We start from the raw sequence: 23,455 nt of genomic DNA, 5'->3' as shown, positions 1-23,455 counted from the left end.
TTTTGCATAGTTGTGTTTGACACATGAAAACTGTAACAATGTATCTTACAAGGTAACACGATGTAACCTTGCTCTCACTTGAAATGTGTCCCCACGTTAAGTCCTTGAATTTGAGAGTATTGGACCTGTAAAGTCCTTGAATTTGAAGCTAATGCTGGGTACACACCAAAAGATTTTTTACATCTTACAAGATTTTCAAAATGTGATAGACCACAAACATGAGATTTAACCGTTTTGCTCCTATAGTGTGTGGTGTGCCATGATGTGACAAAGACAGCACACCACACACACGAACAGATTTTCAACCAGAGTCTCGACTGTGAACACAGGAAATCTCGCAAAATCTCGCGAGACCTCAGAATAAGCATGACGATATGCAGGAAGAAATTGCGATGATAGTGTTTGGAAAGGTTTTACACGACACGTTGTATAAACATTTGTGCTGTTGCCACAAATCAACAAGCTGATCCTCCATCTCTGCTGTCCACATCAATTTCACTTTGTGCTGCGCCAGGACTGCGTTTGTTATGCTTCCGTCTTCCATCATCTCGCTTTCTGATTGGATATTGTTCCGTTTCACGTGATAATCTCCAGTTCGTGCGCGCTTTTGTCCTCGGGGTTCCCCCCCACACATCAGGATTTCTGATCGTAAATATTAAACATGTTGAATATTTACGATTCGTGATCGGGGCGGCTCCGACGTTCTTCCAATCAGGTTCAGACACTCTTAACACACCTCACACCAAGGGGAAATCTGACAAGATAATCTGTAGAACCATCAAGATAATCGGGACACAGCTAGGATTGTCAGAACGGGGGAAATCGGCCCAAAATCAGCCCCATTATCTTTTGGTGTGTACCCAGCATAACCAAGGTGTGGGAACCCTGATATCATATGTACATTTGCGGCATTTCGATATATCGTGCATCTCTGTAAAGTATAATGCATTTCTGAATCAAAACCATCCTATACGCACATGAGAGCTAATCTGTGTTTTATCTAAATTAACACTGGTTGCTTATTAACAGACGCATCACCAATATCATGCGGTTTCCATGCCAATCCACATGTAAGACACAAACACAGATATCACATTTCACTCCCGTTATGATGGAGGATGAGATACCGCTCGACTCCGGCTCAATCATACAGCCAGTCAGTAGCGTGATGTGAAGTGAAATGCTTAAGACACTCTGTTAGAGGCTAAAAATGTTCTGCATCCTCATAAAGACAGGGTTTGTAGTTCTTAATCTCGCGCAACCTTGATCTCATTGTGTTGAAGCAGACAGTGTTCATCCTGTGGCTTAACCTGATGAACCTGTTAACAGTGATGCCCACATAGTGACACGTGATGTGGGATGCTGGCGGTGGGTGGAAATGAATGTCACTCTTAATGTAGTCGTGCTTGACAGTGAATCTATTCATCCGGCTGAGCGAAGAAATTCAGAAGTTCAGAGTTGAACCGAGTACATGAAACAATTACTCTGGTGAAAATTATGGGCACAAAGCCAGTTCTCCAGTGCCCTCGCTGGTTGTTTTTTAGCATGCGTGTCGCCGATCAGGGATGTTGTACGTAGCAGAGTAAACGAGTTGAGGGCTTGCCTGGTCAGCTCAGCACTTAAGGACGTTATTGGTCATTTTAAGCGATGTAGTGTAACGACGCCCAGTTCCAGGAATGCACTAATATTTTGTTGGTAGTACCAGTTTGCAACAATTATCAGTTAACACTAAGTTGTCAACACTTGAAAAAATGCATCGCTTTCTGCCAGGACTTATACGTGCTTTTCCCAAATCACTGAAGTGAACTCGACGTCCGGGTTAGCGGTAGCATTAGCCATCAGGCAAGTGTTATTTAAATAAACTCCTGATGTACTTACAAACTTTCCAATGCCTCATTTTATGAGTACAGAACCTATTTGTTCTACTGTAGAAGTTTGGTACCATTCTGGGCATTATTAGTGGGGTAATTTATAGGGGTGGTGAAAAAAATCGATTATTGATTAATCGCGAGTATGTTATGGACGAGTATGAATCGATTATTAAATTTTCAAAAATCGATTTTTTATAAAAAAATAAAAAAATTAAAAATCCACTCTGCGTGCATTTAGAGCATGTTATGTTATGAGAGGCGAATTACAACTACTTCAGAAAACCCAGCACAATATAGGAACTACCAGGCAGTGACGTATGTGTACGCTGAAATAAAAAGTATTTCACCTCAGAAAAACGGACGTTCCTGTCCTGTCAGCCGTTATACTGTACTCGTAGCGCACACTCTTCAATTGCACGCGCAAATGCGGAGGGGCGCGCCGTGTATCGCTTCACTGTACAAAGGAAACTACGAGCATGCAACGTTGTTACGTTGTAAATTAGTAAGTCATGAAATAAAAGTAAAATACCAATAAATCACGTTACTGGTACGTCGTGTGTTAGCTGAGAAGGATTTGCATGCAGGTATGATTTTCATTCTATTCACCAGGAGCAGTTTCCATGTTTCATTAACAGTTCTTGTTAGTATTGTGTATTCACCATGGTAACTGTCGTTTCAATATTAACCCCAAAATGCCACTTTATTTTCACTTTGTGTTATTTTTTATATTTGTAAAATACTGTGGTGGCTCATACCAACATTGAAGCTAGTTTGGGACTGCTATTTAATATCTTTAGCTGAACACCTTGTCTTTCTAGAAGAAAATTGTCCAGTTTCTACAGTAGCCTATGTTGGTTCTGATCTACTTCCTAAAGGAAATAAGCCTTTCATTTATTTGTTATTGTTTAGTTCAACTTGATGAGTCACAACACAATGTGATGTATTCATTTCTGTGTTCTACAGAACATAAGCTACATACAAATAATTCTGAAGTTATAACTACACGACACAGAAACTGACTTTTTTTAATACTGCAATCACTTTGTAGTGTATTTTCGTTTACTGTTGTGAACTGGAAAATCAATAATCGCTAATCGAGAATCGTTAATAATCGAAAATCGACTGTAATCGAATCGGGACTTCAATAATCGTAATCGAATCGAATCGGGAAATCAGACAGATTAACCACCCCTAGTAATTTATCAGATACAGCCTTGGATCCATTAGCGCCTGCACTAACCCATTCAGCTGATATCTCTAAATAAGCTCTAACTTTAATAATGTTCGACCAAGGGAAAAAAGGCTTCTGGGGGGGTGTTTGGCTCGAGGTCATGGTGCAAAGGACCCTAGGTTGAAATTACTCCGAACCATCACTTTAAGGACGTTATTACTTACTAATGTTGATCACAGTAGTAAGCAATTACATTTGTCAGATAGGTGATACAGTGGTATTTTAGTATAATTTCTTTACTTTATTTATAATTTATTAATATTTTGAATTAGCTTTTAATTTGTATTTCATTTTAATTCGTTTTAATTTTGTGTGCTTTTGCCATTATTGTATTTCTTACAAATATTAGAGCTTAAATTTATATTTCAGTTTTAGTAAGTGTATTACTGAATCTTATTTCAGTTATTTTATAACATTTAATATTTTGAACCACCTCTTTATTTTCTATATTTACAGGTTTCATTTTAAATGTAAGTTTTAATAATTGTATGTTATGTGCTTTTGACATTTTATTTAATATTTAAGGACTCTTTTATTTTTTATTTTTATATTGTTTAGCTTTAATTCAACTTATTTCAACTAATTTCAGTGTTTTTCCATTTAATATTTATATTTTATTTCAGCTTTATTTCAATTACCTAAAAACATTATTTTTTATTAACTGGGGTGATAAGTGTTGTTGTTGTTGTTGTTGTTATTATTATTATTATTATTATTATTATTATTACCTATCTAGTTAAATGATAGTTTTTACGTTTTGCTACTGCCTTAAAAATGTGTTTACAATCTGCATTGTAACAATGAACCTGTCGACCTCCATAAACTGTGCATTGCATTAAATGGTTTCACGCTTGATCAATGCAAGCTTAGCTCGAGCACTTCCTCTTTTTTAACCATTGCTCTCTTTCGTCTTGCACATTTGTTCTGCACACTTTCAGTCTAGTGATCTTTCCGTCTCTCCTCTGTTTACAGTTCTATCTCCAGGACACCAAAAGCAGCAATGGCACCTTCATCAACAGCCAGCGTCTGAGCCGGGGGTCGGAGGAGAGCCCTCCCTGCGAGGTGCTCTCCGGTGACATCATCCAGTTCGGGGTGGATGTGACCGAGAATACCCGGAAAGGTGAGGAAAGCCTGTTTGTATGAGTGGTGATAGTGAAATGTGGCCCAGCTGTGTGTAATGCGGGTACATACAAATATTCCTTTATTTATTATTCCTTTATTAAAGTGTATTTGCTGCTTGACTAGTGTTAATTTGGGGCCCTGTTGTTTTGGTAGTGTAATAGAGGACACCGTTTATTGAAAGTCTTTGACACAAATGCTCAGTTATTGGACAAAAAAAGGTTTAATTTCATATGAAAGATCAATTAAATGTTTACTAGAAAATTCACAACACAGAATTTGTGGAAAACAAAACATTTCATAGATTTTTTTAGTTTTATTATTACTAAAATGGTTGTTTTTATTAATATTCAAGCAATTACAGACAATGGCAGACAGCGACCAAGGCAGCTCTGGCATAATGCCAATAACACTTCTACAAATGACTTAGATTCTTTACAGTTATTGAGGTAAACATGCCTTAATTATCTAAACAAAAATGGTACCGGCACCGAATTTCAGGTACCGGTTAAAATGTGAACGGTACCCAACCCTAGTGTGGATGTGTACATACAAATAGTCCTTTATTAAAACGTATTTGCTGCTTGACGAGTGTTAATTTGGGGCCTGTAATAGAGGACACCTTCGAGTGGAAGTCTTCGACACAAATGCAGCTGTTACAAACTGCACTTTTTGAAGATTCTGCAATGGCAGAGATGCAATTTTGAAACCCAAGAGTGCTGGTTGATTGCTTTTCTGGATGTGTTGCAACTTGAGGACATGCAATGGGACGCTTTCACAATCAGATACAAATGCAAAGTAACTTGCCCTTTTAAAACTAATGTAAGCATAGATTTGAGAGATCTATGAGCCTGTTAGGAGCGCTGTGTTTTAAATGGCAAGGTATTCAAATTAGCTTCCAGTTTAGTTTGGAAACTTGTTTTAAGTCACATTTGGGTGTTGTGTGTTTAATTCTTAGCATTGTTGCGGCACAAGTTTGTTTTGTCTCATCAGAACGCCAGGAAATCTTCTCTGGATGTTTTTGATGATCACAAACACACTCACTTTTAAAGCTGATAGACTTTAGTACATGTAAGCTTCTTGGATGACACCATATTAGTGCTTGTTATGAACATTTTTATGTTTGGGATAACCTGTACCTTTCTTTAAAGTCTTGTTATGAAAATAATCATTTGCATGTATTTTTTTTGTACGACCACTGTTGTCATAAAACACTCACTTATGTGTCCGGCTTTCTCCTGTTCTTTTTTTAGTCACTCATGGCTGTATAGTGTCGACCATCAAGCTCTTCTTACCAGATGGCATGGAAGGTCGGCGGCGATCAGAGTGAGTCCTGTTTGAATATAAAAAAATTTTGTACCACTCAATCTGGTGTTTTATTCTTATCATTAAGGTAGCTCGTGCTTCCCAGCTTCATCACTTATAAAAACATGCACAGAATGTGATAAAATCTCTGAGAACTGAGGCTTACAGCTGCTGATTATACTGATTCAGTTGACCAAAACAAGATTTGCCCATGCTTGTTCAGAGGAAATGACATGTGGGCTGTTAGTTTGACTGCTAGTTGCCAAATGGTGAATGACGGGAATTAGTGGTGGATCAGATCTTGGCTTTTATGCTGGTTTTGGTTCTGTGGTTGTTGTCATTTCCTATGTTTATTTTCTTGGTTATTTAGCAAACGCAAGTATTTACATATATAATCTAACCACATGCCACAGTGATGCTCTGTGCCTTTCCATTTAGTCTTTTGGTTTAGCAGAATATTCCAAGTGAAATTCAGCGTAAGGTCCATTTACAGCATCTATGGCATCGAAAATAATTTTGGACTAACAGTCACTTAGTTTTTAGTTCATTAAGGCCCGGTTTCACAGACAGGGCTTAGACTAAGCCAGGATTAGACCATAGATCAATTAGGACATTTAAGTAATTTTTATAAACATGCTTAGAAAAAAACATTACCGATGTGCATCTTAAAACTAAAAAGGCACTGATATATTTTTAAGATCAGTCAGTGCAAGTTTATTTCAGTGGAAACAGCTCAGACTTACATTTTAGTCTAGGACTAGTCTTAAGCCCTGTCTGTGAAACCAGGGGTAAATGTCTGTGTGATGTCGTGTGAGAACTATAGGCTTACTTTTCACTGAAAAGCCATCAAATAAGAGCCGTCACAGAGTATACTGGGAATGTCAATCAAAAGAGTTGTAAAAAGGACTTGTTCTTTTTCACTTCCAAAAACTGTACATTTATCAGTATTTGACTGTAAAATTACATGAAATGTCCCGTTAAATCTATTCCAGTTTTTCACCGTATAGTAAGGGGACTTGCTGTTGATTATGATTTCACTTTTCTAACTTTAGTTAGTGTGTAATATTGCTGTTTGAGCGTAAACAACATCTGCAAAGTTACAACGCTCAAAGTTCAAAGCAAAGGGAGATATTTGCTTTTAAAGAAATCGCTTTTTAAGGACGACAACAAACGGCTGGTAGAGACTACACCACATTCCTCCCGGGTTAGTGACATCACTAACCCTACAAGTTACATAAACCCCGCCCCCAGGAACATGATTTATAGATTATCATGACAGAATATGCTAATCAATGACTAACAGATAACTACACATCAGCTACATAAATTCATCAACTAACCATTCAGAAGCATTTGACATGTTGTCACTTCTTACTTTATTGTCTGACTCTGGTTTGAACATAAAAGGCTAAAAGTTTTTGAAACTTAAAAGGACACAAGCTGTTGAAGCTCCGCCTCCTGTGCCGGGAGCAGCAGCTCATTTGCATTTAAAGGAACAGACACAAAAAAAGTGTGCGTTTTTTCTCACCCTCAAAAAGTGGCAATTTTAAAATGCTACATAAAAATATCTGTGGGGTATTTTGAGCTAAAACTTAACATACACACTCTGTGGACATCAGAGACTTTTTGTGAATAGGGCATTATACCACCTCTTTAACAGGTTTTTACCTTAGCATTTTCTCAGTCTTTCACTGTTAAAATTATCTTTAAAAAAATTATAGCACATTGTTAGCACATTGATAGCACGTTGTTCATCAAATTGTAATGAAAGCTTACAAAAAGGTGAATTTTTTTTTTTATTTAATATTTTTTTCAGGCTCAAAGGCCTCAATTTCATTTTGTGCATGACTCACTGTGACCCGGCCAGTTATTGATTTTTGATTGGATTTGTGTGATACTGCACGATCTGCAGACTGTCTGAGACGAGAGATGAGCACCGGCTCCATAGGGGTCTCGCGGGTCTCATCCGCCTCCATCTGCTCCCCGTTCCATTTCGACGGCATTAACTCTGAGCGTCACCAAATCCACACAGGTTTTATTACATTGAAATCTAGGTGTCCACCAACTTCACATTTTACATGCATTTTCTTAATTTAGTTAAAAGCCTGCATAGCGTATCGCTATTGAACTGCCTTCCAGGGTACACAGCCAAACAGTCGTCTAGTTAGTAATCTGATGCTCGGCATGACTGGTGTTTATTATATTCATGAAGAGGGATATTGATGGTCTTGTTGACGGAAGGGATTTCCTACCACCGTATGAATCCTATGTTTGACTGTGCATGTATCGTCGGCTATAAAAATCGTTTAACGGAAGGCATCCGTGAAGCAGATGGCTCTCGCATCGAACGCTTCCCTGTGGCCTCCAGTGCTGGCAGGACCTGTTAAACCAGCTCACGTGGAAACAAAGTGTGTACTGTGGGCATTTCTGGAGCTTTAAAAGATTTCATGCCTCTCCTCGTTTAGCGTGGAAGTGCTCGCTGAATAAAGCTGACAGGGAAATCTCAGAGATCTTTCCATTTCTTAACTCCATAAACACTGGCAGGGATGTGGGACCACACACACCTTAAATCTGTCTCTCTAAATCCTCCCATTAATGGCTGAACCTCTTTTCTTTTCTTTAACTCCCGGTCTGTTAGGGATGGGTCAGTGATTGTTGACTGGTCATTTAATTATTGACTAGTTTGTTAGTGGGGTCAGCTTCCGAGTTCATCTAGAAGTCTAAAAGTGTGTCTAAAAGGGATGTCCTTTTCGATTAAACCATCAAAATGTGAGGAAAATGTTTTTTTTATATATATATATTTTAAATATGAGGGAAGAACAAACCACTAAATTTAGTGAAGGTAATGCTGATCATAATATTTTGATAATAATAGCAATACAAATTTCAAAAGAAACAAGTACAAAGAAGCTTTAGGTATCAGGAGGCCAAAAAACAAACTACCTGGGAGTAAAAAAAAGTCTGGGAGTAAGCAAATAAAAAATTTCTCTTTTCTTTTCAGACATGACCGTCCACACTATTAACTGCAAGTGATCAAATCAGATTTGTGTGTTTAGACATAACTAACCTATCAGCATGGGTTGCGTCAGTAATGATGTACCCACGTATGTCACGAGACTTACAAAACGAATGTTGGAAAAATGGAAAATAAGCTCCCTATTGAGTTGCTCCCAATGGAGGAGACTGGTATATATGTATACGTGTATGAATACTTACGGTTATTCCGTCACCCGTTTTGACGTTGTCACCTTAAGAGTGACGCAAAGACTGTTTGAAATCAGATTTGATCAGCAAACAAAAATATGTTATAAGAACATTTTACGTTTAGATTATGAAAAAGTTCATTCAAAACATTTTTTAAAGGGTCTATATGTAGAATTGAGAAACCCGTGTTAAAGCGACACCGGTGGCCGTTCAGTGAAACTGCAGCTCTTACTGCTCTTTTTTTATGTTTTATTTTTTTATTTTTTATAACATGCATGATAAAATATAAAATGTTCTATGCAGAAAATGAAATACTTTCTCTTATCCCAGCTTATTTATTCAGACACAACTTTAGGTAAGCCATTGGACATTTTTTTTTTTTTTTGACAATACATTTATTTTTTACTTGGTTGCACTGGTGCAACTTTGAGCACCACAACTACAATGTAAATATATATATTAATGAACAGATTTAACATATATATTAACAGATGGTGTAGGCGGTGTTAAATTTCACAGTCAACTCTGCCAATTGAGCGGAACAACCGGGAGCATCCTGACGATTGAAAGCTTCAACAATCGAATCTGATCCTGAATTCTTTGCCACACACTTGTCCTGGCGTTTCTTGTGCTTGGCTCTCTCCCTGTGTTTAATCAAGCGCTCGTGCCTAAAATGTGTGGTTTCAATGGCAAACGCAGTGTTACCTGCAATCTCTGTACCACACAGGCTTTACAGTGAACGCAGTGCATTGAGCCATTTTCATAGCAGACGCAACGCAACTCAAAGTCTTTCAGCCACTCTCTCCGAAAACTGTAAGCCTTGTTTTCCACTGGTGGATCCACATTCACCACATGATCGCCAACTACAGGAGTTACATTATCTGTGACTTTAGACAGCTTACAGAAGAAATCTCTCAATGTCCTTTTCATCATCTCTCTTCAGCTCTTTACATTTTGTGAGCTAGTTAGCTCCCCGTCACGTGAAATGGAGTGATTGACGGCTAATATCAACCAATCTAAAATCTGCATCAAAGCTAAAAAAGTAAAGTTTATTTGGTTATGTACCATTGGATAGAGCGGTGGACCCGTCACTCTACCAGCTCACAGTGTTCAGTAATTAGTGAAAGTTTTGTTGAGAAATGAAAACACCACAATAATAATGTGTTCCCGCACAAATGCTCCCAGATATATAATGAGGTTGCGCAGATTAAATTTCTGGAGCATATGCAACCAAAAATGTTTGCAATTTTGAGCCTTGTTATACTTTTATATTAGTGCTGCACGATTAATCATATCGCAATCGCGATGTCAAGCCTACGCTATTATATGACGCAAAATGCTGCGATTTTATATTAAATAAACAAATTAGCGCTGTTAACGCAATTAACGCAGCATCTGTTCATTTTTGGCATCCTTTGGCTAGTGTTACATGATCCCGCTCTTATTCATGCAAATGCTTTTAAACCATTCATGCGCGATAAGACAAAAAAGAACGCACTGTCAGTGAATGTCCTGACAAGACTCGCGCTAATATCGTGCGTGCGCACAAAACAGCATGCCAGAATACAGTTCTCTTTCGAGCTTGAACGAACAATAACACACAAAATTATGCCAAAATGTCTTTTTGTCGAGTATCTTCATAACATAAGAATAGTCTTATGATGAACGTGAAGAGTTGTGACTCGTGAGAGAATGAGGCGCGTGTGAGATCCGCATCTCTGACAGCAGCGGCTGCTCTTAAAGGGACAGTACACAGTAGCCACTAATTATATCTGTCGCTAAAGTTAATCAAAGAACAAAGGGAACAAAGAAAAACACTCACTGCTCTTGACTAAAGAACTTTTTTCTTTAGGCAGATTATCACTAATCTGTGTGTGCATTTATTTTCCTTGAGAACCAAGCAAGTTGACTCATGAAACCATTTGTTTATTATATCGCATATCGCAATCGCAATATTGACCTCTATTATCGCAATATGACATTTTCCCCAAATCGTGCAGCCCTAATTTATATATGTGACCCTGGACCACAAAACCAGTCACGAGTCGCACGGGTATATTTGTGGCAATAGCCAACTATACATTGTATGGGTCAAAATTATCGATTTTTCTTTTATGCCAAAAATCGTTAGGATATTAAGTAAAGATCATGTTCCATGAGGATATTTTGTACATTTCCTACCGTAAATATATAAAACATTTATTTCTGTGAGTGAATGCGGCACAATCGTGAACATAAATGCACAACTTTAAAGGCGATTTTCTCAATGTTTCGATTTTTTTTTGCACCCTCAGATTCCAGATTTTCAATAGTTGTATCTCAACCAAATATTGTCCTATCCTAACAAACCACACATCAATTGAAAGCTTATTTATTCAGCTTTCATAAATCTCAATTTCATAAAATTGACCCATGTGACTGGTTTTGTGGTCCAGGGTCACACAAAGGTATTTTGAATTATGCATTATTATTTTTGACAAAGCTTATGATGGTAGTGCTTCAGAAATGATATGCTTGTGTTATACGAACTGTCCCATCTTTGTTCACTCTACTCCCTATTTTCTTCTCCTCTTGGCCTGTTAATCAAACATCAGTTGTGTCTCATGTCTGCAGTGGAGCTCCTTGGCCGAGCTCTCGACCCAGTCGCATGTTCACATCCAGTTTGAGGTATTTATAGACACCACACACGTCTAGCCTAGTTGTTGAGCTCTTGCCTGAGGAGCCCAGCACGACCAGAGATGCATGTTCGGGGTTAGCGGCATGTGTCTGCGCGCTCTTCTGTTCATTAGAAGATGCAGTCAGGGGGATTTCTGGGATATGTGTTTGTGGCCAGGGCTTTTACTTGCTGTTTGTGTTGCGAGTGAGGTCAAAAAGGCAGCCTAAGTGAGAAATCATGTCTCACCACTAGCCTGCTGAAATTCTTTCCAGCAAGTCGACAAAAGACATCTGCTTAAGATATCTTCCCTTCACTCTTTCCACTTAATGTTCATTTAGCCTCTTTCAGATAGATTTATACTGTTGCTCTGTGAGTAGGGATGGATAGATTTATTGAAGGAGGGGAAACGACGGAGATGTGAAAGATAGTCATCGAGGGCTGATCGTTTTTATTTTCCATCTGGACGGCGAGAGAGTGCATTACTGGACAGGGATGTCCCGTTTCCTCCACTGGGTTGAACTCTCACCATTTTCTTTCCCTCTATAATTGATCGCAGATTTCAGCATAGGACCACAACCAGATCTGGGACATTGTTTCCAGTTTACTCATAGTGAATTTGTAATGGATTTCCAATCTGCCAATCACACTTTATTGGTTCTCTTGTGAGTCGTTTTAATTTCTGCAAATGCTATTCTGTACAGTCCTGTTTCACTGTCATCCTGATGTAAAAGCTATATTATTATGCTAAATCATTATTAATTAGCCAGTGGTGAATCCTACCTCTGTTTGTCCCAACCAGCCACATTATTCTGTTGATCGCTCAGTTTCTATTTCTGTATTTAATCTCATCGCCCACAAACTCCTGCTTTTCAAAGCTGGAAAATACACATCAAATATATTCCCATTGGTGGTTGTTGACATTCATAAAAGTGCAGTTCACTTGACACCGTGTGTGTATGACTGATTTGGTTGATCAATAGCTGATGGACACTAAATGTGTAATATTTATTTATTAATTTCATCATGAGCTAGATATGTCGTGCTACGCATCTGGATTACTAGTTTTGGCTACACTTTATTTTGCGGTGTCATTGTTGCAGTGTAATTATATTTAAGTACTGAGTAATATTAATTAAGTGCATGTACTTACTATAGAGTTAGGGTAGGATTAGGATTTGGTTGAGGGTTAGTTGCACGTAATTATGCATAATTAGCTGTTAATACTATTGTAAGTATATGTAACAAGGACACTGTAAAATAAAGTGTTACCCTAGTTTCTAATTAGGTTTTCTAAATGTAATTTAAAGAGCAAATTTTGGTTGGGAAATTTTGCATGTCAGTCTGCCCTTGCCAATGCCAATAATTGGAAAAATGACACTTGTTTTAATCCCTAGTCCTGGAGGATAAAAACAAAATACTTCTCAATCAAATTCAGAGTGTTTTCTGTGGCGCCGTTGATATCGGCAAGTCTTCATGAATTATCAGCGAGGCCATGACTGCCATATTGAGAAACAAATCTCAAACAATGGCGTGTGTGTGGCTTGCAGGCTTGGAACAGGAGAGTTACTGTGACTCATCTCTGGATTACATAAACACACACTCACAAGACACTGTGCCTGAAGCTGCACACTGCTTTAGTGGGAGATGTTGCTATTATGAACGTTATAAACTTCAGTTCAAGAATCAGAAATAGCTCATTTTGCCTTGGCATTTTGATATAGCAAGTGTCTAGCTTCGGTTCTGGATGTCTGGAAGTGTGTATGTGTATATACACACACAAAATATGTGTATATAATGTGTATATACAAGTTATACACAACATACTACATTGTCACCGCTTGAGTATTATGCAAGTGCATCAATTTTATGCAAGTTAAATGTAGCAAATGGCTTCTAGATATAATATAAATTATGGTTATTTTTGCATTTTCACTCAATTTTATACGAAAGGCAAAAAGTAGAATGCAGAAAATGTTATGAAAGCATGATATCGGCCACCATATTGGTATAGATTACACATTCTGACCATAGCACGTAATTTAGTTCAAGTTAATCTGTTATTTTTGTGCAGATATAAGTTGTAATATTATGTTTATGTTGTATAAATATCTGATTAATCTCATATAGGAGGCGTTTTGGTGAGTTAATTAACCCGCTAACTTCAGTTTCCCTGTGTTCATTCAGCTCTTCAGTTTCGGCAGTGCTGTTATTTGAAACCGTAATATTAATTTTTGATGTTTCTGTTTCAAAAACAGTGATGCATTATTGATTTTAACTTGCACTTTTATTTTTCTCATATTATTTTCATCAACAGTATGGTTTAATTATGGCTTGATAAGTCCAATTTATTTATCCATGGCACATGCATTTTGATTCTTTATATAATTTTAAAACTTGATCAAACTAGGCTGCACTACTGTATATGTTTGATTTATGTTGAAGTGCTCGGGACATGGCGCTTAATGGTGAGACTTTTGTTTTGTTTTTTTGTAATCAGGCTCTCAAAAATAATATAAAAAATTGTATTTAGACTTGTCAGTTATCATGCAAAATGTTCTTAGTGGTGCATCCATAGATACAGTATATACTGCACTATATGGTGTTTGTATGCTGTTCCAAACACAACCCTTGCTTGTGTAACGTGATGCTCCACTGCTATAAGGATGTTTGTGGATCACTATTGCATAACTCTACTTAGTTATGAACATCCCACAAGTGCGATCTTCCCCCATGTCTCCTGGAATGCTCTCCAACCCGTCGGCTTTGTTTCTTTACATGAGTTGCTGAGCAGATGCCATAGGGGCAGACGGCCAGCGGATCAGGTTCTGCTACTATTGTCCCGCCTGAGTTTCACTGCGCATGAAAATTGAAGGCTCTTCAGATCGGTGTGGAGCTCTGAGGGACTTTGGAGTGTTTTATTTCAGAAGAGTCTGGAATTATCACATGACAGGCACTTGAACTTTGAACCGATGCCTGTGGGAGAGGCGTGGATGGTGTTGAACCGTGTGGAGCGGACACAACTGCGCTGTTTTGATTTTACACAGGCGACGAGGATCCAGCCATGTTATCAAGCTGCTAAAGAGAGCATGACAGCATGTTCTTCTGCAAAGCGTCTGAAAGATAAATATTAACACCACAGACATTCGGACTGCCAGACATCTGCTCAGCTGATGGACATCTCACTGTAAAGTCTGCTTTTCTTACACTTCAGGTAACAAGACTTTTCCAAAAAAAAAAAGAGGGATCGGCAGGCTTTTGAAGGAATGACGCAGTTCATATGGGGAAAAAAATGCTTGAAATGTGAATCACATCTAGCAGGACATTTTTATTTGGGTGTGTTGAGGCCTGAACTATCTCTGCTCTCCTCTCTCTACATGTTTTATAGTTCAGCCACCTGGATTACAGGCTTAAAGCTGGTCATTTAATAATTAATGTATTAAAAAAAACAATAATGTGTGTTTGAACAAGGCCTTGCACATATGCCGAATATGTTTTTAAATGACTTGTACTGTATTCACGAGTGCAATCTGCTCTCCTCTGTTGACGTATTTCCTGTTCCAACAGGAAGTTGTTGAAGGGTATATTTCAAAGGGCTTGTTCCTCCAAAAGGACTCATCTTTTCCCACTTTATTCCCATAGTCATGCCAATATTAGGAGAAATTACATGCTTGAAAAACTTGGTACAAAAATGTGTGTACACAATATTATGTCCAATTACATATGCATGTTAAAAGTTTATTTTGTCATCTTTAAGATTTGCATCATATAAATAGCCTGCATTGATGTTTTGGAAAATCTTTGTCATTGTTTTGCCATATTTTCCTGTAGTTCCTCAGGGTTTATAGATCGGATCAGATCAGGGTTCATGGATTGTCATGTGGTTCTCTAGACTCCATTTCTCCTGACTTCATTCGGTTAGACTCATTTCGCAAAGTCTCAGTGACCGAGATGATTTCATATTCTGATTCTGCCCGTTTGCTCTCTAGAGCAGAAAGTCCACAGGTATCACTGCTGACCTTTTGAACCCACAGCCTATTTATGTCATGCAAGCACTGGAAACTGGGTGCAAGTTCAGCTTCGCCAACTGGACGGCTGATGTGGCGTGACATAGCTGGAATCATTTAGATGATATCTGATGTTTTAACATTAAATCAGTCTGTGATTAATGGTCTTAATGAATTTTCGACTTGTTCCTTTTATTGGCGATATCACAGTTCGCTTTCAGTTCGGTTCACAGTTCTGGATATTACCTTATATAATGTTACAAAGGCTGGGAGCCAGGGTGATTTATAGTTAAAAGCTAAAACCAAGTCAAAAACAAAAAAAGGTAAATGAAACACTTGTATCTCTCATGTGGTGTGCTAATATTTTCAAGTTGTAAAAGGGCTGTACTGTAAAATATTAACAGTGCAAAGTTGAATCGGTTGAGTGAGTCTGCTAGCAAATATTTGCACCTAACTTTCCTCATGCAAAGTGTCAGTAGATCCGTCCCGATCTTTCCATAAACCAGTAACAATCTCTCTTTCTCTTCCAGTGTTGTTCCAGCTCCACTGCCACTGGCTATTGATAAGGTAAGCGCGCGCGACTCGCTTTCTTTCATCATATACGCAGGATGTAAGGTTGTTTGTCTCCAGATTAAACTTGATCATGATTTCCAGTTCATTATGTTCTTTATAATTGTGTCTTTTGGATATGAAACAGCATGCAGCTTTTGCCGTGTTGTCCTCAAAGCAGCTTGTTATGAATGCCATTGATTTCCATGTCCTTGCTGTTGCTAAAGCCTTGAATTAACATCAGCAAGCATTTATGTGCCGCTATCTGAGGTTTCCATGTGGTGTATTTGTGAACAATCCTGGAGGTGGTCCAGATGAAGTTAGATAATGCCGTTATCCTCCGTGTGGGATGCCTCCGTGGAGCTTTAACAGGGAACATTTTAGTTGTGTGGCGGATCGTTCCCAGTCGTGCACAGAGGTGTCTTTCTTTGCAAGTTTTAAATATATACTCGTGCTTAATCGCATTAGTCTTTAAACAGAAATCTAATAAAGTCGTTCTCGTCTCTCTTTGTTGCATCTGGAATCAAATGCTATTACTGAGAGCATGTTGATGAGATCCTAGACTCAAACTACATCCCAATTCACAATTGTAATTTAGTGAAGTAGTAACTTTACCTTTCGAAAGTTTGGGGTCGGTGAGATTTTTAAAAATGTTTATGAAAGAATTCTCATCTGCTCTTCAAATAGGGGTGTGAACCTACACGGGTCTCACGGTTCGGTTCGATTACGATGATCATGTCATCATTCGATATCACAATTTTCTATTTTACTTCACATGTATACAATTTTGTCAATGAATGCAAGCAGTCAGATAAATGAACTGAACCTTTAATTTTACCTGCTCAAAGAAAACACGCTTCTTGAATGTATCAAACATCAAACAAAACTCAAGTCTGGGCACAGAAGACCACAGGAGCATTGAGAACACACAAAAGTAAATACTAAAAGTGATCGCTGCCATTCATCCACGACATGAGACCGCAGCTCTGCCAGGCGTTAACAGCTCGGGGTGACAACGGCTGACGTTAGTGCTATTACCCCCTGCATATTTTATGTGTGCGTGACATGATTTACACACAGCGTGTCTCTTCTCCAGGTCGTGCTTACCAGGGTGTTCATAAAAGCCGAGATGTGCCCAGATGTAGGCTTTTAAAGGGATGGGTTGGAGTAATTTCAACCTAGGGTCCTTTGCACCATGACCTCGAGCCAAACACCCCCCAAGCCCCCCCCCCCCCCCCCCCAGAAGCTTTTTTCCCCTTAAGTCATACATTATTAAAGTTAGAGCTTATTTAGAGATATCAGCCGGATGGCGCTAATGGATCCAAGGTTGTATCTGGTAAATTACCCCACTAATAATGCCCAGAATGGGACCAAACTTCTACAGTAGTACAAATAGGTTCTGTACTCCTTCTGTACCTACTTATGCTACCGCTAACCCGGACGTCGAGGTCACTTCAGTGATTTGGGAAAAGCACGTAAAAGTCCTGGCAGAAAGCGATGCATAAGGATGTAGTGTAACAATGTCTTTTTAAAGTGTTTTTGGTACATCCAAATTTTATTATTATTTTTTGACAACTTAGTGTTAACTGATAATTGTTGCAAACTTGTACTACCAACAAAATATTAGTGCATTCCTGTAACTGGGCGTCGTTACACTGCATCCTTATGCATCGCCTGCCAGGACTTTTACGGGGTTTTCCCAAATCTCGGAAGTGACCTCGATGTCCGGGTTAGCGGTAGCATTAGCCGTCAGGCAAGTGTTATTTGAATAAACTCCTGATGTACTTACAAACCTTCCAGTGCCTCGTTTTATGATTACAGAACCTATTTGTACTACTGTAGAAGTTTGGTCCCATTCTGGGCCTTATTAGTGGGGTAATTTACCAGATACAGCCTTGGATCCATTAGCGCCTGCACTAACCCATTCAGCTGATATCTCTAAATAAGCTCTAACTTTAATAATGTTCGACCAAGGGAATAAAGTCTTCTGGGGGGGTGTTTGGCTCGAGGTCATGGTGCAAAGGCTCGAGGTTGAATTTACTCCGAACCATCACTTTAAAGTAGTTGGAGCATTTTTAATTACTCGCACTCGCCTCCCTCTGCCATTGTATGCTACCACGACAAATGACGTCAGAAAAGCATCAGTACGTTATGGTCTATTACTGAACCGATACCGAATCGGTCCACATGATCCTTCAGAAAACACTCTAATATGATGATTTGAACAAGAAACATTTATTATTATAATCAGTGTTAAAAATAGTTGTGCTGCTTAATATTTTTGTGTTAACGGATAAATTTTTTCAGGATCCTTTGACGAATTGACAGCATTTAATCTTTTGTAACATTCTGAATGTTTTTACTGTCACTTTTGATCAATTTGACGTGTCCTTGCTGAATAAAATAATTAATTTCAGTCAAACAACAACAAAAATCTGATCCCAAACTTTTGAACAATTGTGTATGCATACTTTTTTTTGAGCAAATTTCACTCACAACCTCTTACTCAAGGAGTCCGATGGTTCTCTTCTGAGTTCTGACTCCGCTAGAGCAGTTTTTAAAATGTCCAGAACCTCAAAGTGAACTAATAATGAATGTTTTAGGGAGCGTTTTCGAATTCAGTCAGGAGTTGTAACTCGGCCAGATGGATTAGGAAAAACAATTAGCTAATGATATCAGTGTATTGCAGAATGATGACATCATCTGCATCTGTGATGACAAAACCATGCATGTGTAAATCATTGCATCATCACTCCGAGCCTCCATCTGTTGTACTGAAGATGGTGTTAGATGGACTGGCGTCCCCCTTAAACCCCACGAATGCAGACCGGTCAATGTCACATCCATTCCCAGATGCATATAGCGCTTCTATATCTGACGCTGTCAATATAAAAATACACTCTTTCTGACTTGCTCTCTGCTCTGGGAGTGTCTCATCATGTGGATTCAATAAATGTAGCAAATCTTGAGTCACAATTTCACTATTTGGAACATTGTGGTTACAATATAAGGAACAAGGCCCCTATTCAGCCAGACTGGGTTCATTCAAGGTTATTTCACCTTTTCTGAAGATAGTTTCTTTTGGTAGAGACTGAAAACTGCTTTTGATTGTATTGATTTAGATGCATCAAGGACAACATGTGAAAAGATGCTCAATAGATAAGTGTTTCATTGAAGTGCGCAGACCTGAGGTTGTGAGAAAAAAAAAAATCTGCACATAGTTTATCTATTTTTTTATAATTTTTTTCTCCTTCTGTCATGCAGGTGTCCGCAAATACACCCAATATGTATTCTCAGGAACTGTTTCAGCTCTCCCAGTACCTGCAGGTATGGAGCAACACTGACCTCTACAGGCCATCTGCAGCCATTAACTATCACAATGATGAGAAAAGATGAGATGTTTGTCAGTTTCATGTACTGGCCTTGAAATGTAATATATTAATACAGTAAATTAAATGTATATTTATTTAATAGTGTATATTTATTATTTATTTTATATATATATAATGCATGTTGCATTTGATTGAAAATAGTAATATTGTGAAATATTATTTACAATTTATTATAGCTGTTTTCTATTTGAATATCTTTTAAAATATAATTTATTCCTGTGATGTAAAGCTGAGTATTCAGCATTTTTACTCCCATCTTCTCCTTCAGAAAACATTCTAATATGATGCTCAAGATACATTTCTGATTATCACACACATTTAGTTGATTCATAGAAATGATCTTTGATTAATAGAAAGGTCAAAGGAACAGCATTTATTAGAATTTTTTTGTAACAGTGTAAAAGTTTGTTACTAAGTTAATTGCATGTGTCCGTGCTGAATGAAAGTCTTCATTTCTTTTTAATAAATTATTGCCCACAAACTTTTGAAGAGTAATATATATGTATATTAGGGGTGTAACAATATATAGTGTCACAGTATATCGCAATACAGAAATGCAACAATATATATCGTGGATAGTGACAATATGTATTGTTTAGTTCACCCAAAATATTACATTTTTCCAAAACATTTTTTAATTTTTTTTTTAAATTTCAAAATAAAATAATTTTCCCCAAAATCAAGTTTTCAGAGTTTTAGTGTCAGTACTACATTAAACTACTATATATAATGCTGAATACTGTGTAAAATGCAATGGGGGAATATTTGTGGGTCCTGATAATGCCAAATGTCTTATGTTATCAGTAAAAAGTGGCCTACATTATTTTAAACATATCTAGTAGTGACAGAGTGCATATTCGTCTAAAATAATTCTGTATTTTCAGCTTCAGAATCATGAATATTTTTATTGTGGTGTCACCATTGTCCTGTACATTGGGTTTCCAGCACCAAGTATATATATATTAGTGATCAGATAATGTTGATGTTCTGCTTGTGTCCTTCAGGAGGCCTTACACAGAGAGCAGATGCTGGAGCAGAAGTTGGCCACTCTGCAGAGGCTGCTGGCCAGCACACAGGAGGCATCAGAGAGCAGCTGGCAGGTACAGCACACATCACAATTAAAGAGGAGACTATTATTAATTATTCAATACAGGTGGTTTGTTTAGGCATGTTTAGTTGCACTCAGAATATGTAACACTTATGATATGATAACAAGGTCTGTTTATTGGTCTTTACAGGCTTTAATCGATGAAGACCGGTTACTTTCTAGATTGGAGGTGATGGGGAATCAGTTGCAAGCATATTCAAAAGTAAGGCCCGCGTCCGCTTTGAGTATTTGAAATATGTGCTCACAGAAATACATCACTGCATGCTGTCTCCTCAGAATCAAACAGAAGACGGTATCCGAAAGGAGCTTGTAGCCTTAACAGAGGACAAACACAATTACGAGACGACAGCCAAAGAGTCCCTGAGGCGGGTCCTTCAGGAGAAAATCGAGGTGGTCAGGAAACTGTCCGAGGTGGAGGTAAAAAAAATATGTATTATATTGATTATGCAAGAATGAAAGAGCCATTTTGTCCTTAATACTGGACTGGATGTTTAAAAATGTTGTTAAATAGCCAATTAATGTAAAGTTCATTAACTGTAATGTAGTTGTAAAGTAACTTTTAGTTAGTAGAATGTCTAAAGTAAACCATCGAAATAAAGTGATGCCTAAAATCACAAACAATTCTTCCAACTAAGTACTATAGTTACTATTAGCATAGGTTACATAAGCACTTTAGCACTTTATTTCTTGTCACACTTGTGTCGTGGACAAGAAACATGTCAGACTTCACGTTACTTTCCGACCAGTCATTGCGTGCCATCTCACATGCACACGTTCACTCGCACACAAATATCTCTCTCACACACACACACACACACACACACACACACACACACACACACACACACACACACACACACACACACACACACTCTCTCGCTCACTCACACAAACGCACTCACTCACGCTCACACGCACGCGTACACACTCACTGTCGCTCACTCGCGAGCACACTCACTCACTCTTGCTTACTCACTCATACACACTCACTCACTCACTCGCACTCACTCACTCACACACACACACACACTCACTCACTCACTCGCACACACACTCACTCACTCACTCACTCACTCACTCGCTCTCGCTTACTCACTCACTCATACACACACACTCACTCACTCACTCACACACTCACTCACTCTCGCTTACTCACTCACTCATACACACACACTCACTCACTCACTCACTCACTCAGTCACTCACTCTCGCTTACTCACTCACTCATACACACACTCTCACTCACTCGCACACTCACACACTCACTCACTCTCGCTTACTCACTCACTCATACACACACACTCACTCACTCACTCACTCACTCAGTCACTCACTCACTGCTAGTCTTTTTATGGTGATGTCTTGAAGCATCGCAGACGCGGCGTCGGTTGTCGCCCACTATGACACTATACGAGATGAAACGATCGAATCTTGCGTCCTGACGCCCGTTGTCGTTTACGAATCCCCACGACACCCTACGTCAAACGGATCGTGCCAAAATCGGGCTAAAATCGTGTAATCTGAACCAGACATTACAGTCTACTAATACTCTAAAAAGAGTTAGTTGGCATGTAGTTGCAAAGTGTGTCTAAAGTGGATTATCGAAATAAAGGTTCTATCAGCTGTGTGTTTTTGTATTGCAGAGGAGCTTGAGTAACACAGAAGACGAGTGCACGCACCTGAGAGAGATGAACGAACACACGCAGGAAGAGCTCAGAGAACTCGCCAACAAATACAACGGAGCAGTCAATGAAATCAAGGATCTCTCAGAAAAGATCAAGGCATGTCCATCACCCCACCCACTGTCGCACATTAACCCTGTTAAATTGCTAAACCTGTTAAATTTCAAAACTTCTGTGTTTAGCTGGCCGAGGGCAAACACGAGGAGCTCACGCAGAAAGGCCTGAATGAGAAGAAAGAGCTACAGCTGAGGATTGAAGAGATGGAGGAGAAGGAACAGTCGCTTCAGGCTCGCATCGAAGCTCTGCAGGCGGACAACGACTTCACGAATGAGAGACTAACGGCCCTGCAAGGTAAAATACACACAATCATGCAGCATTTCAGTACAGGACTCTTGGTTGAGAACGGTGCACATCTATAACACGGTATCTAAAGAGATGCAACCGGTTGAGGAGGGAGCATCTGTCGGTATAGAGCTCTTGTTTTTCTTTTTGGTCAAAATCTTCTCGTTGTCGTTTTCCAGTCCGGTTAGAACAGCTGCAGGAGAAAAGCATAAAGGAAAACAACAGCTTAGGTGAGTTGGAGACGCATGCGTCTGCTAGTGTGCTGCTAACCTTGCATCGCCTCTGACTAATTCAGCATGGGAGCTCGCCTTTGGTTGCCTATTTTTTATTTATTTTTGTTGTTCTGTCCCTTTTTCTTTCTGTCTGTCCGGCTTTGCTTTCATTATGACCTTTTTTCTGTCTCGAAGGCCTTGATCTTTTCCACTGAGCATGTGTGTTCATGTCGACACCTGTGTGTACGGTCTTAGGAGTCTTACTTAACTTTTCCCCTCTCATTTGGCCGTTTGTCACTAAGTTCTTCCTGTGTACTTGTTTAATGAATCAGTATAGGAGGGAAGTATTTAGTGTTTTAGTTTGAGCTATTTGGCCTGTTTTAGTCATTTGTATTTTGTACTAGACTTTTTTTGATTGATTGATAAAGTTCTGAATGGTCAGGACCCATTTTAATTCTGCTAATTGATGATATTATTAATGTCATTTAGTCAATGATTTAATTAGGGTTAGCAGCACTAAAGTCTGCCGGCAGATTGGACACCATCCATGTATTACACAGCAAGGCCACTAGGGTTTGAAACAGAGCCCAATAATCACAAATTTATATTCCCGAACACATTTCTAGTACTATGTTCTCTGGAAGAGATATAAGAGGCAGCATCTCAGAAATGAAACTGGTATTCACCTTGATGTGGTGTACCACATAACACAAACCTCTCGCCAGAGACGTTGCTCTCATTGAACTTTCCCTTTATCATTCATTTCCATGAAGCGCACTG

General features: G+C 38.7%; 1 protein-coding gene across 7 annotated transcripts in view; it reads left to right on the top strand.

Annotated features, from left to right (window-relative positions):
* Positions 1–23,455, top strand: part of slmapa (sarcolemma associated protein a) — a 68,698-nt gene that overhangs the window by 18,435 nt on the left and 26,808 nt on the right. For 5 of the 7 annotated variants that reach the window (XM_084394468.1, XM_084394469.1, XM_084394466.1 and 2 more), the window contains exons 2-11: positions 4,075–4,222; positions 5,475–5,547; positions 15,921–15,957; positions 19,204–19,266; positions 20,336–20,431; positions 20,570–20,641; positions 20,716–20,856; positions 22,083–22,220; positions 22,304–22,472; positions 22,643–22,693. In XM_084394468.1, the coding sequence (XP_084250594.1) occupies positions 4,075–4,222; positions 5,475–5,547; positions 15,921–15,957; positions 19,204–19,266; positions 20,336–20,431; positions 20,570–20,641; positions 20,716–20,856; positions 22,083–22,220; positions 22,304–22,472; positions 22,643–22,693 (988 nt within the window). Of the gene's footprint in view, positions 1–4,074; positions 4,223–5,474; positions 5,548–14,175; positions 14,598–15,920; positions 15,958–19,203; positions 19,267–20,335; positions 20,432–20,569; positions 20,642–20,715; positions 20,857–22,082; positions 22,221–22,303; positions 22,473–22,642; positions 22,694–23,455 lie in introns of those variants that run through there. The other 2 variants (XM_084394471.1, XM_084394472.1) reach the window with 1 other exon arrangement.

The sequence above is a fragment of the Rutilus rutilus genome, assembly GCF_951802725.1.
Source record: "Rutilus rutilus genome assembly, chromosome: 22".
Lineage (NCBI taxonomy): Eukaryota > Metazoa > Chordata > Actinopteri > Cypriniformes > Leuciscidae > Rutilus > Rutilus rutilus.
This window is presented reverse-complemented; position numbering and strand designations above follow the sequence as displayed.